Source organism: Corylus avellana, chromosome ca1 (genome assembly GCF_901000735.1).
Source record: "Corylus avellana chromosome ca1, CavTom2PMs-1.0".
Classification (NCBI taxonomy): Eukaryota; Viridiplantae; Streptophyta; class Magnoliopsida; order Fagales; family Betulaceae; genus Corylus; species Corylus avellana.
The window spans coordinates 46,882,617-46,902,443 of NC_081541.1; the positions used below are offsets into that span (position 1 = coordinate 46,882,617).

General features: G+C 33.6%; 2 protein-coding genes across 2 annotated transcripts; both read right to left on the bottom strand.

Moving 5' to 3' along the window:
- Positions 1-400: 400 nt before the first annotated feature.
- Positions 401-4,251, bottom strand: LOC132173740 (beta-glucosidase 17-like). The gene is made up of 11 exons (XM_059585333.1): positions 4,135-4,251; positions 3,720-3,789; positions 3,255-3,322; positions 3,075-3,150; positions 2,900-2,977; positions 2,481-2,568; positions 2,125-2,380; positions 1,482-1,597; positions 1,169-1,388; positions 823-913; positions 401-498 (listed from the first exon to the last, which is right to left on the bottom strand). Exons 1-11 carry the CDS (start codon positions 4,249-4,251, stop codon positions 401-403), a joined length of 1,278 nt encoding a protein of 425 aa, XP_059441316.1.
- Positions 4,252-13,011: 8,760 nt separating this feature from the next.
- LOC132173748 (beta-glucosidase 17-like) lies at positions 13,012-19,816 on the bottom strand (the record flags this gene model as incomplete). Its single annotated transcript, XM_059585344.1, has 11 exons — positions 13,012-13,441; positions 13,835-13,944; positions 16,148-16,367; positions 16,460-16,575; positions 17,261-17,516; positions 17,616-17,703; positions 18,505-18,582; positions 18,680-18,755; positions 18,862-18,929; positions 19,332-19,401; positions 19,754-19,816. Coding segments are annotated over 11 exons (1,575 nt in total), but the record flags the coding sequence as incomplete, so codon positions are not given.
- Positions 19,817-19,827: the final 11 nt, after the last annotated feature.

Consider the following 19,827-nt stretch of genomic DNA (forward strand, 5'->3'; position numbering starts at 1 on the left):
TAATTTTTTAAACATGATCGTGTCATCTTATTTTTACTTTCTTTTTTGCTATTTTAGAAAATAATATCTACCTACGACCAAGAGAACACCTAGCATTCCCCATCTCTTAATATGTGAGAGGCACTTGTATTTTATATAGTATGTAAGGTTTTTTTAGTACCATTACTAATAAAACATGTGCTTCTCATATGTATAAAGAACACTTGTCACTTTTTAGAAGACGGGTTATAAAAACTCTTGCCATCTCATTTGTATGAAATTTCTATTCAAAAACTTTTTTTTTTTAAAATTAAAAATTGTATTCTATTTTTTTTAGCCCACGGATGATATTTAATTACAAACACTAACACCCCCCCCCTTTTTTTTTTTCTTTTTGTATTCAATCCTTAATGACAAACACTCACTTGATAGCTTTTGTAAGAGCTAATAAATGCAGGTAATAGTATTCGATCCTCCCACTATCATTAGTGATATCTATAATATCTGGATCACCGATTCCTACAAAAAAAAAGAAAAAGAAAAAGAAAAAGAATATAATAAATACTATTATCATTACATTTCTCAAAAATCAAAAATAGTATTAGCAATAATAATGCACATAAAAATAAGAAAACAATTACACTTACCCTCCCCAATCTTAGATCTACAACCCAATTTACAACATCGCTTCAACATTTTAAAAAGAACGGTATAACAATTTGGTAGGGCACATGAACTAAATTGATAAATTTGAGAAACATAACAAATTGAGTGGTAGATTGCACGAGTTTTCCCTAAAAAAATAAAATTGGTAAATAAATATTAAGAGATAAATTGTTATACCGTTCTCTGTTATGTACACAACGGGATTGTTGTATTTTTCTTTTATGTATAGAAGAAGCTTTCGTAATCCCTCCGGTTGGATGAACCCCGTCTGCAAAACCATTTAATTACACCATATTGGTTTAGTAAAATGGCATATATTTGCAACATAACACACAAAAATATAAAAATGTCCACCGAGGGAGGGAATATGATCCTTTCAATTTCTAGTGAAATTGAAAAGATCAACTCTTTAGTTAATATTTTATTTTGTAGAATATGACCGTGTAAAATGTAATATGAACATGAAATGAAGAGAATCCTAATACTGATACTGAAGGAAGAGAGAGTTTATGTGTGTGCTTACATTAGTGATATTGGCATGAACATCAGTCCAAAAAGTGACGTTGACACCGTTTGCTGAGGGAAGGGTTTCTGCGTAACCTGCAGAATAATAGCTTATACCAAGAAAATCAAGGGACCCTTTTACCAATTTGGATTGAGCTTCAGTGAATTTTGGCAGTCGATTCCCCAATACAGACTTTATTCCCTCAGGATAGTCACCAAATATAACCGGATTGACGAACCTACCAATATTGTAGGATAAAGTAGTTAATATCATTTTTTTAATTATTAAAAAAGGTTTTTTTTTTTTAAAGAATGTATCTTACAACACTCACCATCCAAACAAAAAGTCCATATATCTAGAGGCGGCCTCGCGGCTAGAAGATGTGTTGTATTTTGGCTCCATCCAAGTGCTATATGCTGCGACCCCAATTTTTCCCTTTTGATATGGCTGCACACATTAATATTAATTTAATCACAAGAGGTCCACTAGATCATATTCATATTTATTCTAATATTTAGCCCCTAAGCTTACTATTTGTGACGAATCTGAATGGGCTGGTAGAGGCCATGACTCTTTCATTTTACAAAAACAAAATTGTCACATAGTATCAGAGCCAAAATCGTGGTGGATGTTTGTATCTAACACCGAACTACCCAAAATGTTCTCATCCTTTTCTCCTATTTCTCTATTTATATTTTATTTTTTATCTGTCACATGGTATGAGAGCCAAGATCCTGAGTTCGAAACTTGTCTCTATAATTCCCCCTCATTTGAATTAAATATTTTATGTGTTGGACTTTATTTATTAAGAGAGAGTTTGAGTCCTCACGTGAGGGAGAATGTTAAGATATCAATTAAATTATTAAATTCATTTATGACTATTTGCTTAATTTTTTGTTGAACGAAATAATTAACAAGGTGCACTATCATCATCCCTCTAGTTTGCTTTCCTTTTCATCTTTTTCTCTACAAACCTGATACTTGTCCTTGTATAATTTCACGGCGGCTCCATGAGCAAGAAGCAAGTTATGACCGACAATGTAAGGTTCAGTGGCGGAGTTACCGGCGGCGGTGCAATTTGGGACGTAACTTGAACATCTTCCAGGTGGAAAAGTAGAAGTGCTGTACCCATTGACGCTTATTGAAATTGGTTGGTTCATTGTAGCCCATAACTTGACTCGATCACCAAAAGTTTTGAAGCAAAAATCCGCATAATCTTGAAAATCATTCCTATATATTCATAAAACAGGACAATCACATTTATTGATATGGTAAAATTATTTTTTTGAACATTGGAGTGTATGTTTTTTTGGTTGAAATATTCACTTACACAAAGTTGGTACTTAAGGGTCCATCATAATCATCTTCAAGTGCTTGAGGAGGATCAAAGTGCATGAGAAACACTAAGGGCTTGATACCTACCCACAATATGAAATTTCATAAGGACAAGCATGTATAGATTACAAAACACTTTTATGCTTGTTCTAGTTTGTTCAAAGCAAAGATTTTAAAAATACTTTTATGTTTTCAAAACCCAAAACATTTTTTTTTAAAAAAATATATATATATCATTGACATACAATTTAAATTAGAAAACAATAAAAGCAATTTTCAAAACCATCATCTATCCTAGGTGATTGACTTATGTATTTGAGAAATAACATTTTTCAAAAAAATTGACATGTATAGAATTAGAAATAAAAAATATACGGATAAAAAAAAAAAAGGAAAAAAAAAAAGGAATTTTACCATTGGACAAGAGCTCGTTGATGAGGTCATTGTAGAATTTGACACCTTGTGAGTTCACTCCCCTGCTTACTTTGCCCTCTGTAACATAATTGGAGCTATTAGAGAATTACAATGAATTTTTAGATTAATGCCACTCATGTTACATGATTAATCATATATTAAGCCATGATCTTACTTGGTAATACTCTGCTCCATGAGATAGAAAATTTGAATGAGTCAACTCCAATCGTTTTCAACAGTTGTACGTCCTCCTGTTGAATATTTCGATTATCAAAAGAAAAAGAATATATATATATATATCTATATAGAGAGAGAGAGAGAGAGAGAGGGGGAGAGAGAGGAACACGCATTCTACCTTATACCGATGATAAAAGTCGCAGGCTACATCTGCATTTTTAGCATCAGGACTATCCGCAATTTTTTCTGCCAAGTCACCAAGTAAATGTGTCAAAAAAATTGAATAATAATTAGGAAATGTTAAGAATTCCAAACTTGTTAGAATATATGGCTTATGAACACCATAATAGAGCCAAACTATCATTATAATTACATTATGTCAAGCTTTTAACTTGTAATAGTTTTGTGATATTGCAACTATGAGTAAGTCACTCGATGCCATTTGAAATGAAAAGCTGTTTAAAAAAGGACACATATACGTACCCCAACTACTATGGAATGAGTGTGTAAAATGATATTACTCAATCATTTAAGTGTGAGTTTGAAATTTTCAATCAAAATGAGCCAAATTTTCTTCACTATTTCTACCAAAGCCATACATCAAAGCTTTATTATTATTATTTTGTTTTTGGGAGAGAGAGACCTGGATGATTTTTGATGAAAGTATCCCATGTACTAGGTCCCCTGCCATCGATATTTGTTGCTCCTTCAATCTGGCCAAAAAAGATATAATGTTCAAATTATATGTGATGTTCCTTCTTTTTGTTATTGGCAAACAAGGTATAAAATATCATGTAGGAGGGGGTGATCATAGTGGCTAATATGTCCAGGCATGACCGTAGTAATAGCTACCCATTGGGACAAGATGAGCCTAAAAGGAGGGCACATCAGACGCTCTCTTAAACTCGAGCCATAATTTGATCTTGCCTTATCAAGGCATCGGTGAAACCGAAGGTGATTTTTACTAATCATGAATGAAAATTTTCATTGCAAGGGTCGAGCCATGTCCTAATGAGTGCTAAATGAAGCCTGAAAGTAGTGCATGTATATATACATACCATGTAAGCGGCTGAAGCTGTTCCAAATATAAAATCAGAAGGAAAACTGGTCCGATTGAAATGTATCGAATCATTACTCGGTTTTGCACTAACAAAACACTTGGAGGCCAAGGCCATGGCTAGGAGGCAAAATAAATAAGGACCTTGGTGACCTGCCATGTCTTTGTTTGTTTGTTTAATGCTTGGTAGCTTCAAGCTCTGTTATATAAGTTTTGAATGGGTGTTCAATCTCCGCTTATTTCAAATTCTGGTTGCTGTTTCGATAACAAGTTTCTATTTTTATATTTTCAAAACAGCAAAACACATTTCATTTGCAACACACATCTTTTGAAGTTTGTTATGAGAATCAAAACAGGTGAAAACAAAAACACTAAAAACAAGAAATATGGAAACAACTTTACCAATATTCTGTTTAATTTGTTTGGCAAATTGGTTTTCGTTTTTGATTCGATTGTTTTTATTGTTTCTTTTTTTTTTTTTGCTAAAAATGGTTTGGCAAACTGTTTCCAAAAATAGTTTCTGAAAACAGAAAACATTTTTTTGTTTCAGACTTCTGCAAAATTCCTTACAAAAAAATTTCCACTAATTAGAAGAAAATAATAGAAACGTAAATTTTCCAAAAATGTTTCACATTAACAAAGTTTTATTTTAGAGGCAACTTAATAGTTATGGATAAAAAATGCGGAAAAAAAAAAAAACTCTGTTAATGAATCACACATGGCAAAAGAGATAAAATGAAAGAGTACAAGTTCTTTTTTTTTTTTTTTTTTTAAAGATAAGTAATGTTATTTAGTAGAATGTTATATGATTGCCATACAATTAGGATGACTTGTTAAGTTTATATTCTCAATAGTTATGTAAAATTATGGTAAACATCACGCCCGGCGTGCGGTGATTTATTATTTTAAAATAATAAAATAATAAAATTTTATTATTTTGTTATTTTAATTATTTAAATAAAAAAAATAAAAAGAGAAGAAGAAGAAAGAAGCCTAGCGTGCATGAACAGTCATGCATGCCGGCGTTCTTAGAATCATGACCCTATAATAATATATATCTGATGGGCTGACTCACTCCCTACCTGGCTTAGGTAGGCACCTAAGGCCCATAATAGAAATGCCCCCAATTATAATATTGTTGATATATAGTATAAAAAACAAATTAAGACAGGTTTGTCCCAAAAAAAACATTATCTCACCCTTTGGGAGACCGAGACTCTAAATCCCATGAAAAAAGCAATGCAAGGCACAGAAACACAAATGATTCTGAAAAAAAAAAAAAAAAATCAAATCAAATCAAATTAATCTTGTTCTTTGAACAATATGTATTCAGCAAATTACCAAAACCACTCCCGAAAATGAGTTGCAATTTTCTCCAAAACCCAAAAAGTTGGAGGCGCATGAGCTATTATCCTACAAGTCTCTCTTGTGTCAGTCTTATTTCACTCCAAGGATGATATGGTTCTTAAAATCATTAATATTGAGCTACCAGCCAGCTCTCGCATCCGGACTCTCTGCCTCGACCTTCGCCAATCTCTTGCACCCATTGGCCCAAGTTAAAGACACGGTGACCTAGCTACAACACTAGTGAGGCATTTAGCACCGTAATGGGTTATTATGGACTCGATCTGATACTTTCTTTTAGATTTATGACTTCCCTCCATTTTTCTTTTCTTTTGCGCTGAGAGTTTGAGATTTTGGTTGATGATTTCTTTTTCTTTTGTACTGAGGGCATTTCATATGGTTTGTACTGTCGGAGAGACCAAGATAAAAGGTGGTTTAATTTGTTTTTGGTTTTGTTGGGTTTTAGTTTGTCTTTTGTTTTCTTTGATTAATTTGTTTCAAACGTTTTGCGCTGAATGTGCACAAAAAAAAAAAAAAAAAGAAGTTGTTTTTCGGTTATTGATAATTATAGATTTCTCTCTTTTTTGGTTAGGTGAAGTGCCAAAATTATCATGTATTTCGTAGCATATGAAAAACATGTAATTGCTTCTTTTAATAGCATGTGATAAGTGTTCAAAGGATATATATATATATTAAAGCTTTCTCTTTAATTTCCTTTTTGAGACAAAAGTGCAAAGCCTGACGTATGTGTTGGCAAGCTTGATCACAAGGTGCAGCAGTGAGGAGTTGAACCTCCTTGCATAGTTGCATTTATCGCGAAAAGAATATGAGCACATCACAATGCTGTGGTGCATGGGGGAGAGTTCACTCACCCTAACAGGATTGTCCAAGAAGCAGGTGCAACACTCCTTCAATTTCTTCAAGTTTCTGGAAGAGGAGTGGACCTGAATGAGACGCTATAAGCGGAACCCACTGTCCTGGAAAAATGGAAAAACCCTCCATTTGGCCATTACAAGGTGAACTGGGATGTTGCCGTGGACAGTCACAAACATTACCTGGGCTGTGGAGTAATAGTCCGGGATCAAAAAGGCTTCGTCATTGCCACCCAAAGTAAGAGAATCAATGTCCTCCAAGAACCGGTGATTGCGGAAGCCATGGCAGCCCTAGGGGCGGTGGAATTTAGCAGGAACTTGGGGTTATAGGACATTATCCTTGAGGGTGATTCACTACAGGTTGTCAAAGCCTTTAGGGACCAAGGTATAAATTTGAGACCCTATGGCCAAATTGTGGATGATGCCTAGTTGATTCTAAGGAGTATGCGGAGTTGGATGGTATATCATGTGAAGCAGGATGCAAATATGGTAGCTCATGTCCTAGTGAAATTCGGACTTACCTGCCCCACTGAGCACATTTGGATGGAAGAAATCCTCGATTGTAATCTTAATATTGTTACCTTAGAGCAATTTACTCTCCTTATTCAGAGCTTTTGCCCTAGTTGTTTTATTTCTTTTTGGAGGAATAAAAATTATCAATTTTTCCAAAAAACAAAAAGGGAAAAATACATTTTACCCCCCTGAACTATCCACCCATTTGCACTTTGACCTCCAATGTTTAAAAAGTGACACTTGACCCCCCCCCAAACTTCTAAATTGTTGCAATTCGACCATTCTGACTTTTTTTCTTCCCAAAATGCCCCCATCCTAAGTTTTTTTTTTAAAATAATAATTAAAAATTAAGGGATGGCTGGCCACCCCAGACCAGACACCCCCTAATTTTAATTTTTAATTTTTTAACTTGGTATGTGGCATTTTGGGAAAAAAAAGTCAGAATAGTCGAATTGCAACAATTTGAAAATTTGGGAGGGGTCAAGTGTCACTTTTTAAACATTGGGAGTCAAAGTGCAAATGAGTGGATAGTTCAGAAAGTAAAATGTATTTTTCCTAAAAAAAAAAAAAAAATCATTTCCGTTTCTAAACTTCTTGTAATTCTCCTTGTTTAAGCAACTCTACGCACCCTTGGTTATAAACATAAGAACAACTTGTCTGTTTTTGGTCAATGCAACCAATTCAAAGCTTCTCAAAATCTTTCAATATGCACATGCATTTTTAATAGGATTTTTTAGGGGTGCAAAGGTGGGCGGTTAAAAACCGCCCGCTAACCGCTAACCGTTCTAACCGCTTAACCGTATTAACCACTAACCGCCTAACCGCTATAACCGCCTAGCGGTTAGCGGTTAGCAGTTATTGGGTTTACTAACCGTAACGGCTAACCGCCTTTTTATATAATATATTTTTATAATTATAATTATAAAAATATTTATACATATAACATAATCACTTGATCATTAAATCACAATTTTTTTTAAAAATAATTAAATCACAATTTGAGTATTAATATATTATCAATATAATTTATATGATTATATCACATAAGATTGATCATTAAGTCATTTGATTATATAATAACAAATTATACATATATAATATGACATAACTCATAAGTATACCAATTCATACTAATACAACAATTAAATATCTAGAGACTTATTTCCAATATATGTTATAAACTTATAAGTCTATATATGTTATAAGTTTATATAAGTCTACATATGTATATGAATAATATAAATGTATAATATCAATACTTAATCATATGATTCAATGACAATTCAAATACTTTATTCAAGACTTCAAGTGAATTATATTATTACTATACAATGATGATATGATTCGTATAATATCAAATTAAGTAATTGACATTGGATTAAACAATGACCAATGTGTTACATATAAACACAATTTAAGTATTAATGTATTATCATTATAATTTTAGTAATTTATATATTATCACTATAATTGATATGATTATATCACATGATGACTTGATCATTAAATCATACGATTATATAATAAGCCCAAATATTTGGGTCAAATATTTTTGATTTTCCTGTTTGACCCAAATATTTGGGTCAAACATTTGCATATGAATTTGTAGTCAAAACAAAAACAAGAACAAATGAACAAATGTACAAATTTAGGATTGGTGATCCTAAATTTTGGTCAAATATTTTTGATTTTTCAATATGGGCTCTTTTTATAGCAATTGGGCCCAAGAAGATATTAAAAATACAATAAAAAAAAATGAGGGTAAAAAAAAAGCTCAATTTTAAAAAAGTGGTTAGCGGGCCGTTATCTATTTCGCTAACCGCTAACCGGCGATTAACCGCTAGGCGGTTAGCAGTTGCGGTTAGTGAAATCTACTAACCGTTAAGGCGGTTACGGTTAGCGGTTATTGCCACTAACTGTTAACTGTAACGGCCTTTGCACACCTAGGATTTTCCCCAACTTTTTTTTTTTTTTTTTTATGTTCATATATACTTAAAGAACTCATGACAATTTCATAAACTAAGTTAGAAAAAGGGGAAACTACCTTTTGCCCTTATAAACTACAACGTATTTTCACTTTTCTTCCATGAACTACCAACTGTGACACCCGACCTCATAAACTACCATTTTGTGCCTAAAACCCTCATTCCATCAGTCAAAGGCGTATTCCGTCAGTCAAAGGCGTCAACTCAGACGGTCCACCCGTCACTTTGCCCCTATGAACTACAATGCATTGTGACTTTGACAGTCTGAGTTAACGCCTTTGACTAACGAAATGGGCCTTTAACTGACGGAATTGGGGTTTTTGACACAAAATGGTAGTTCATGGGGGTCGGGTGGCACAGTTGGGGGTTCATGGGGGCAAAGTGAAAATGAATTGTAGTTCATAAGGGCAAAAGGTAGTTTCCCCTTAGAAAATGTTCATTCAACCCAATTTAGAAGAATTCTTTATCGGCTTAGCAACCTTTTGGTAGGTTTTTATGGCTTAATTATTTGCTTAGTCCTTACCTTGTATTCTTGTTTGTTAATTTATTTCATTACTATTCATTAAAAAAAAAATTAATCCCTAGACTACTTTATACACGTTAAATAGGCAATATATAGTCTACACAATTAGCTAGGGTATTGGAGAAAGACAATTATTTTAGTTTCTTAGAGTTACATCTGATTTAAGGAGGAACATCCTTTTACAGCTTATTTAAGGAGGAACACCTTGAATCAATAGGCAGAGTACTTGAGGTATCTTTTCAAATTGTCTTTATAGTCTACAAAAGTGAGCCCAAACCGATAGGCGTGACCATCATCTCATTCATAGTCTTCTAAAAATGACCACACATAATATGCCATCACATTTGCGCCCTCCTGCCAAAAGTTCAACCCTTCTAGTTAATCCTCTCCACCAAAATAAAATTATAGAAAAAAGGAATAATTTTTTATATATTTATATTTATATTTGTTATATTTTGTATATTTTTATATTAAATAAGACACATCTCATCTTCTAATTGTGTAACTCAACTTGAATTGAGCTTTAGTGAATTTTGGCAATCGATTCCCTAATACAGACTTTATTCTCTTAGGATAGTCAACAAATATAACCGGATTGACGAATCTACAAATATTGTGAATGATTAGCCGCAATGATAAAGTAGTTAATATCCTTTTTTAATTATTAAAAAAGTTTTTTGTTTTTGGTTTTTTTTTTTTTTTCAAGAATGTATGTTACAGCACTCACCAAGTGAAGCTACAAAAAATGAGATTTTTAGTGACTAACCATTAGTGACGTGTCAAGCATGTTGGCACATCACCGAAGTTTAGTGACATGCTGCTAGTGTTGTGTGTGGCGGGCCAAAAATAAGGGTGTCACTACTGGGACTTTAGTAATGTGCCGAAAATTCACACGTCACTACTTTGGGGACGTGTCTTCATTTTTTTTTTTTGGGGGGGGGGGCACGCTACTAAACAGAAGATGATTTGTCAACTAATTGGTGACGTATCAATTTTGACACGCCACCTTTTTTTTTTTACTGACGTGCCAAAATTGACACGTCACCACTTTAGTGACGTGTCAATTTGTGGCACGTCACTAAATTTTAAAAAATTATATATATATTTTAAATTTTTCCCCATTTTTTTTTTTAATATTTTTCTATTTATTTGAAATGCTATTTCTGTTTCATTATGGGGCATGTCGTGATATAAGGACTCAAATTTCACTAATTACCTAAACCATGAACTAAAATGAAGTTGGTGAACAGTTAATGTGAATAATAGTTTCTAATTTGTTTTGCAAGACAAAATCTATCGTCTAACTACAGAAACCTCTGGTTTTTCATGGCATCAGAAGGATAAAAAACTGGTATTGACACAAATTATCACTGACACAAAATCAGGAACTACAACAGAAAAATCAACCAGAAAAATTACCCATTAGAGTATGTCCGTTCCCCCGTGGATTCAACCTGAAAAATCAAACCAAACCAACTAGAAAAATCAGAGCCTGAAAAATTTCAAAAACCCAAACCCAGCAGCAGACAAAAACAAAAATCAAAATCCCAAACCCATCAGAATAGTAAAGAAAAAATCAAAGGTATATATATGTATATACCTGTCGGAGAGAGATGGCCAGATGGAGAAAGCTAGACCGCCGGAGAGGGAGAGAGAACGGCGTCCGAGAGGTGATTGCGTGCTGGGAGAGGGAGAGAAGAAGAGAAGAAGAAGAAGAAGAAGAAAGAGGAGAAAGAGAGGAAGAAAAAAAAAAAAATGATCTTCGTACCTTGTTGCCAGCATAAATACTGGATCCCCATGCAGACTTTAGTGACGTGGCAAAAGTGGCACGTCACTAATGGTGACGTGCCAAAAGTGCCACTTCACTAAAGAAAGAAAAAAAGAAAAAGAAAAAAAGAAAAGATCTTCTTATATATTCCATGTAAACTTTAGTGACATGCCAAAAGAGGCACATCACTAAAGTGGAATTTATTTATTCATTTTTTTGTGTGAATTTTCACCCGCTCGTTTTCTTTGTGACATGCCAACAGTTGACACGTCACTAATTTAGTGACGTTTGAATATTGACACGCCACTAATGGAATTTAATTTTTTATTTTTTATTCAAAAAAAATTTGTTTAGTGACATGTAATCTTTGACACATTACATATATATATATAGAGTCCATATATAATCTTTGCCCCCTCCCCAAAAAAAATGAGCTACAGTAGACACGTCAAAAAAATGGCCATCCAAACAAAAAGTTCATATATCTAGTGGCGGCCTTGCGACTTGAAGATGTCTCGTATTTTGGCTCAACCTAATGGCCATATGCTGCGACCCCAATTTTCCCCTTTTGATATCGTTGCACACATTCATATTAATTTAATCACAAGAGGCCCAATATCTCATATTCGTATTTATTCTAATATTTAGGCCCTAAGCTTACTATTAGTGTCAAACCTGAGGGGGGCAGGTAAAGGCCATGATTTTTTCATTTTACAAAAACAAAAAATTGTCACATAATATCAAAGCTAAGATCGCGGTGGATGTTGGTTTGTTATTGAGAAGATCGATCAATTCAGATTCTATACTTAATGATTTTAGTTTGTTAAAAGTGTCTATGCTGCAATTTTATAATTTTTGTTTTTGTATTTTTGTTTCTTTTTGTACTAGTAATTACTTGTTATCTCATTAATATATCAATATTGGTACATATTTATAAAGTTTGACAGATAAAATTGATAACTTTTGAACTTTGAGGAGTGATTAAATAAAAGTCCATTACTGCGGACCACAGTAGTTGTCTCTATCTTTCCATTAAAAAATGACAAAAATTTTCTACAATCTAGGTTGTAGGAACTTCTAAAACCCGCCTCTAAAAAAGTGACATATATTTCTTTTTTTTTTAATTTTATTTTTTTACATGTCCACAGAAGGGGGATGAGGATTTGAACTAGTAACCTCCGCTTCCTGAGGCGTGCTCCCCAGTCAATTGAGCTACCCCTCAAGGACGACATATATCCCTTAAGAAAAATGCTACGGTTCCTTTTGTGGTTCTCCTGGTGTTCTCTTGTTCCTATGTAGATATTGTTTTTAAGAGTTTTAACTTAACAAAATTCTCAAACACTTCAAATTTAATATGCAATGGATAAATCCAGGTGAATCTTGAACAATCATCAACAAAGATAACATAATATTTATAGCCACTGATTGATTGCACTGGTGAAGTACAAATGTCTATGTGGATTAATTCTAAAGGGTGAAGAGACTAGAAAGACACGAGTAGAAGCATGAAATGTCTACTTTTTGCTCTTGCCTAATTGATAGTTGACACAAGTAGATGTTTTATTAAATCAAAGATGGAAACAGGGAGAGATTTGCCCTTAACAACACAGTTAACAATATCCAAAGATGGATGGCCTATTCTAAAATAGCACACTAAAGAGTTGGTCCTTATTCCTATCAAAGTTATAAAAGTCTTCGTCCCTTTGAGAAGATTCCTTCCTAGCCGCAGTGGATCCAAGCCATTTTAATTCTTCTCCTCCAAGAGTATTGCATGGGTTAGGATGCCCTTGATATAATAATGAGATGAAGTTACAATGAAGTAACAAAAATTATCAAGGCAAAATTTTTGTATGAAAACAAGATTGACATAAGCTTAGAGTTCAGCCAGTGTTTCAATTTGGAGACCAGTCCCTTTGCCTATTGCCACCTTCTCTGTCTGTTGGAAGGGTTGTTGAATTTGCAGGTTCTCTAACTGATTGGTAATGGGAGCATTAGCTCTACTGTCTGTCAGCCATTGTTGTTCTTCATTGGTAAAGTTGGTGTGAGCAACCATAGCTGCTAGTTGTGTGGGTGGATTCTTTCCTTGAAAGGCATAATTCATCTGATGATAGCAATCAATGGCCAAGTGGTTAGTCCTACCACAAATCTGGCATGATGCTCTTGAGCCATGAAGGAAATTACTAGCTTGCTGCAGAGGACCTTGGTTATATTGCCTGTTGAGAGACTGATTCCCCTGGTTGTGTAAAGCAGACCCACGACTATACGGTTGATTGGTGAAAGGAGAGTGGCCTAGAGGAGGGCCTCTGTTGTACTATGAGGGACCACAATTATATTGCTGAAAATATGGTATAGGTGTTGAGAATCCATTGCCAAGTCTTGGTGATGAAAAGCTTCTCTGTAAAAATTTGTGATTGAGGAAAGCTTTGCCTTTGGACAATTGAGAATTCATAGTGTTGAGGTGCAACAATGCCACTCTGCTCACGTGAAAGGCCCTTAGAACATGCCTTGCGGGGTGCGATTTTGAATGCCATAAAAGGCTTTGGCTTCCTTCACTAAACACCAATTACTTTTTAGATGAGATGGTCAAAGGCCCAATCCAAAAAATTGTATCAAAGCCAGGGTCAAAGACCTTCTTTGAGAGAGATGTGGTGATGATACTTAGGAAGTATTAGTCCTTTTTGTTCCAGTTAAGCTACTTTGGATTAGGAATTTCCTTGCCTTCAACATCTATGATCTTTTTTAAAGGGCGCGGTTCTGAACCGTCAACAATATCCATCATGTCATGGGTGCACAGTATAGGATGTATCTGCGTCACCCAACAAGTATAATTATCAGAATCAAGTTTAATTGAGGAAAGCATTTTGGATGGTGTTTGGTGGGATAAAAAAAGAGGACTTTGCTGCGGCCATTGAAAGGATGAAAATAACTAAGCTTGTACAAGGATCAAAAAACTTGGCATTGGCCTAGAATTGCTTTGATACAATGAAAAATTTTGTGATGTTTTATTCAAAAGTCTTAAAAAAATACAAGTACAATATACATTGTCTTATATATACACACTGAGTAACCTAAATACAGATGAATAACATAAAATAATAAAGTTAATATTTGCCATATGGTGCATATGTCTTCTTGGAGTGCAAGGCATTCATTGCCTGCAATACTTTCCTTATGAGGAATATTTGATCAAGAGCTGTATGGATGGTTGGAGACCCTTGTGATCCTGTTATGTGCATATCTGGGATGTGTTGTAATATATGTTACAAACATTTGTCTGAAAACATTTTATGATTTGATATTATTTATTAGTTTACACAAGTACAACATATAAAAGAAAGTGATATCTATTATTTATTTCACTTTTTGAGAGTTACATCTTATTTAAGGAGACATGTCCTTTTACAGCTTATTTTAAGAGGAATTTCTTGAACCAGTAGCTAGAATCCTTGAGGTGTCTTTTCAAATTGTCCTTAAAATCCACAAAAGTGATGCCATTTTTAAGGAAGTAACTAGTGTCCCATTCAAAGCTGTCAAGAAATGACCATGAATAGTGTGCCTTCACGTTTGCACCCTCCCTGCACAAAATTTAACTGTTAATATCCACAATCAAAATTGAGATGAAAAAATGCTCTACTGGTTTATTCACTAATGAACCTTTGTCAAATCGCTTTTTTAAGGTTTAAAAATTATCAATTTATTTAATAAGGTTAGAACTATAATTAAATAGATTTTCATTCAACCTTCTGTTGATACCAAGTCATATTCAATAAAAAGTTGACATGTGTCTTGTTTAGTAAAAATATAAAAAAACATAATTTTATAAACTTAGGTATAAAAATAAAAAATAAAAAACTCTAGAAAAAATGGTTCTTTATTTTGTTGCTTTATATTTTATTTATAATTTTTTAAACATAACCGTGTCCTCTTATTCTTACTTTCTTTTTTGCTATTTTAGAAAATAATATTTACTGACGACCAGAAGAACACCTAGCATTTTCCATTTCTTAATATGTGAGAGGCACTTGTATTTTATATAGTATGTACTTCTAACAAGGTTTTTTAGTAGTATTAATAATAAAGCATGTGCTTCTCACATGTTTAAAAGACAAATGTCCCTTTTTAGAAGACAAATTATAGAAACTCTTACCATCTTGTTTGTATGAAATTTCTGTCCAAAATTTTTTTTTTATTTAAAATTGTCTTCTATGTTTTTTTAGCCCGCGGATGATATTTAATTACAAACACTAACTTTTTTTTTTTTTTTTTTTTTGTCCTATTCTATACTTAGTGACAAACACTCACTTGATAGATTTTGAAAGAGATAATAAATTCAAGTAATAATATTTGATCCTCCCACTATCCTTTGTGATATCTTTAAGATCTGGATCACCGATTCCTACAAAAAAAAAGAGTAAAATAAATTCTATTACCAACACATTTCTCAAAAAAACAAAAATAGTATTAGCAATACTAATGCACATAAAAATAAGAAAAAAATTACTCTTACCATCCCCAATCTTAGATCTACCACCCAATTTGGTAGGGCACATGAATTAAATTGATAAACGTAAAAAACATAACAAATTGAGTTGTAGATTGCACGAGTTAAGTCTTCCCTAAAAAATAAAATAGGTAAATAAATATCAATAGAGAAATTGTTATACCATTCTCCGTTATGTATACAACGGGATTGTTGTATTTTTCTTTTATGTATAGAAGAAGCTTTCGTAATCCCTCCGGTTGGATGAACCCCGTCTGCAAAACCATTTAATTACACCATATTGGTTTAGTAAAATGACATATATTTGCAACATAACACACAAAATATAAAAATGTCCACTGAGGGAAGGAATAGGATCCTCTCAATTTCTAGTAAAATTGAAAAGATCAACTCTTTAGTTAATATTTTATTTTGTTGAATATGACCGTGTAAAATGTAATATGAACATGAAATGAAGAGAATCCTAATACTGATACTAAAGGGAGAGAGAGTTTATGTGTGTGCTTACACTAGTGGTTTTGGCATGCACATCAGTCCAAAAAGTGACGTTGACACCGTTTGCTGAGGCAAGGTTTTCTGCATAACCTGCGGAATAATAGCTTATACCAAGAAAATCAAGGGACCCTTTTACCAACTTGGATTGAGCTTCAGTGAATTTTGGTAGTCGATTCCCCAATACAGACTTTATTCTCTCGGGATAGTCACCAAATATAACCGGATGGACGAACCTACCAATATTGTAGGATAAAGTAGTTAATATCATTTTTTTTTAATTATTAAAAAAGGTTTTTTTTTAAAGAATGTATCTTACAACACTCACCATCCAAACACAAAGTCAATATATCTAGAGGTGGCCTCGCGGCTAGAAGATGTGTTGTATTTTGGCTCCATCCAAGTGCTATATGTTGTGACCCCAATTTTTCCCTTTTGATATGGCTGCACACATTCATATTAATTTAATCACAAGAGGTCCAATATTTAATATTCATATTTATTTTAATATTTAGCCCCTAAGCTTACTATGAGTGACAAACTTAGGGAGGCTAGTAGAGGCCATGGCTCTTTCATTTTACCAAAAAAAAAAAAAAATTGTCACATAGTATTAGAGCCAAGATCGCGGTGGATGTTGATATCTAACACCAAACGACCCAAAATGTTCTCATCCTTTTCTCCTATTACTTCTCCTGTTTCCCTATTTATATTTTATTTTTAAAAACGGTTACATGGTGTCAGAGCCATAATTCTCTGTTTGAAACTTGTCTCTATCATTCACCCTCATTTAAATTAAATATTTCTTGTGATAGACTTTACTTAATTTTTTTTTTTTTTTTTTTTTTTGACATGTCCATATAAGGGAAGAGGGAGGGTAGATTCGAACTAGTGACCTCCGCTTCATGATGCGTGGTTTACAGCTGATTGAGCTCCCCATTAGGAATGTTAGACTTTACTTATTAAGAGAGAGTTTGAGCCCTCACGTGAGGGACAATGTTAAAATATCAATTAAATGATTAAATTAATTTATGACTATTTGCTTAATTTTTTGTTGAACGAAATAATTAACAAGGAGCATTATCATCATCTTTCTAGTTTGCTTTCTTTTTCATCTTTTTTCTCTACAAACCTGGTACTTGTCCTTGTATACTTTGACAGCGGCGCCATGAGCAAGAAGCAAGTTATGGCCGACAATGTAAGGTTCAGTAGCGGAGTTACCGGCGGCGGTGCAATTCGGGACGTAACTCGAACATCTTCCAGGTGGAAAAGTAGAAGTGCTGTACCCGTTGATGCTTATTGAAATTGGTTCGTTCATTGTAGCCCATAATTTGACTCGATCACCAAAAGTTTTGAAGCAAAAATCCGCATAATCTTGAAAATCATTCCTATATATTCATCAAACAGGACAATCACATTTATTGATTTGGAAAAATTATTTATTTGAACATTGGAGTGTATGTTTTTTTGTTGAAATGTTCACTCACACAAAGTTGGTACTTAAAGGTCCATCATATTCATCTTCAAGTGCTTGAGGAGGATCATTGTGCATGAGAAACACTAAGGGCTTGATACCTACCCACAATATGAAATTTCATAAGGACATGCATGTATAGATTACAAAACACTTTTATGCTTGTTCTAGTTTGTTTAAAGCAAAGATTTTACGGGTAATTACCTTTTCCTCCCACTAACTACAATGCATTGTCACTTTGCTCTCATGAACTGACAACCCTATTGCCTGACCCCATCAAACTACCATTTTATGCCTAAAACCCCCTTCCATCAGTCAAAGGCGTTAACTCAGACGGTCAAAGTGATATTGTGTTGTAGTTCATAGGGGCAAAGTGACAATACGTTGTAATTCATGGGGCAAAGTGACCGGTTGACTGTCTGAGTTCCCTTTGACTTACGGAAGGGGGGTTTCACAAAATGGTAGTTTGATGGGGTCGAGCATAGGGTTGTCAATTCATGGGGGCAAAGTGGCAATGCGTTGTAGACTTGTAGTTGATGGGGGGAAAAATGTAATTACCTCAAGATTTTAAAAATACTTTTATGTTTTCAAAACCCCTTTTTTTAAAAAAAAAAAATATATATATATATATATATATATATATCATTGACATACAATTTAAATTAGAAAACACTAAAAGAAATTTTCAAAACAATCATCAAATATATCCTAGGTGACTGACTTATGTATGGTATATTTTCCATTTTTAATAGGAACAGATGTGCAATTAAGTGGGAAGACGGATATGATTACCTTAATTACTATTGTTATTATAGAAATAACATTTTTCGAAGAAATTGACATGTATAGAATTAAAAATAAAAAATATACAGTTGAAAAAAAAAAAGAAAAAGGAATTTGACCATTGGACAAGAGCTCGTTGATGAGGTCATTGTAGAATTTGACACCTTGTGAGTTCACTCCCCCGCTTACTTTGCCCTCTGTAACATAATTGGAGCTATTAGAGAATTACAATGAATTTTTATATTAATGCCACTCATCTTAGATGATTAATCATATATTAAGCCATGATCTTACTCGGTAATACTCTGCTCCATGAGATAGAAAATTTGAATGAGTCAACTCCAATCGTTTTCAACAGTTGTACGTCCTCCTGTTGAATATTTCGATTATCAAAAGAAAAAAGAAATATATATATATATATATATATATAGAGAGAGAGAGAGAGAGAGAGAGAGAGAGAGGAACACGCATTCTACCTTATATCGATGATAAAAGTCACAGGCTACATCTGCATTTTTAGCATCAGGACTATCCGCAATTTTTTCTGCCAAGCCACCAAGTAAATGTGTCAAAAAAATTGAATAATAATTAGGAAATGTTAAGAATTCCAAACTTGTTAGAATATATGGCTTATGAACACCATAATAGAGCCAAACTATCATTATAATTACATTATGTCAAGCTTTTAACTTGTAATAGTTTTGTGATATTGCAACTGTGAATAAGTCACTCGATGCCATTTGAAATGAAAAGCCGTTTAAAAAAGGACACATATACGTACCCCAACTACTATGGAATGAGTGTGTAAAATGATATTACTCAGTCATTTAAGTGTGAGTTTGAAATTTTCAATCAAAATGAGCCAAATTTTCTTCACTATTTCTACCAAAGCCATACATCAAAGCTTTATTATTATTATTATTATTATTTTTAGAGAGAGAGAGACCTGGATGATTCTTGATGAAAGTATCCCATGTACTAGGTCCCCTGCCATCGATATTTGTTGCTCCTTCAATCTAGCCAAAAAAGATATAATGTTCAAATTATATGTGTTTTTCCTTTTTCTATTTGTAATTGGCACGCAAGGTATAAATTATCATGCAGAAGAGGGTGACCATAGTGGCTAATTTGTCTGGGCATGACTGTAGTAATAGCTACTCATTGGGACAGGATGAGTCTAAAAGGTGGGCACATCATAAGCTCCCTTAAACTCGATTGAGCCGTAGTTTGATATAGCCTCATCAAGGCATCGGTGAAACCAAAGGCGATTTATACTAATCATGAATGAAAATTCTCATTGCAAGGGTCAAGCCATGCCCTAATGAATGCTAAATGAAGCCTGAAAGTAGTGCATTTATATATACATACCATGTAAGCAGCTGAAGCTGTTCCAAATATAAAATCAGTAGGAAAACTGGTCCGATTGAAATGTATCGAATCAT

What these genes read in the sequence shown, in the direction of transcription:
- LOC132173740 (XM_059585333.1), bottom strand. Translation starts at nt 4,251, where the DNA reads ATGGCCTTGGCCTCCAAGTGTTTTGTTAGTGCAAAACCGAGTAATGAT. An exon ending in TTTCATCAAAAATCATCCAG is followed by an intron (nt 3,323 to 3,719) that starts GTCTCTCTCTCC and finishes GTGACTTGGCAG; the next exon opens with AAAAAATTGCGGATAGTCCT. An exon ending in TTCATGCCAATATCACTAAT is followed by an intron (nt 914 to 1,168) that starts GTAAGCACACAC and finishes ATGGTTTTGCAG; the next exon opens with ACGGGGTTCATCCAACCGGA.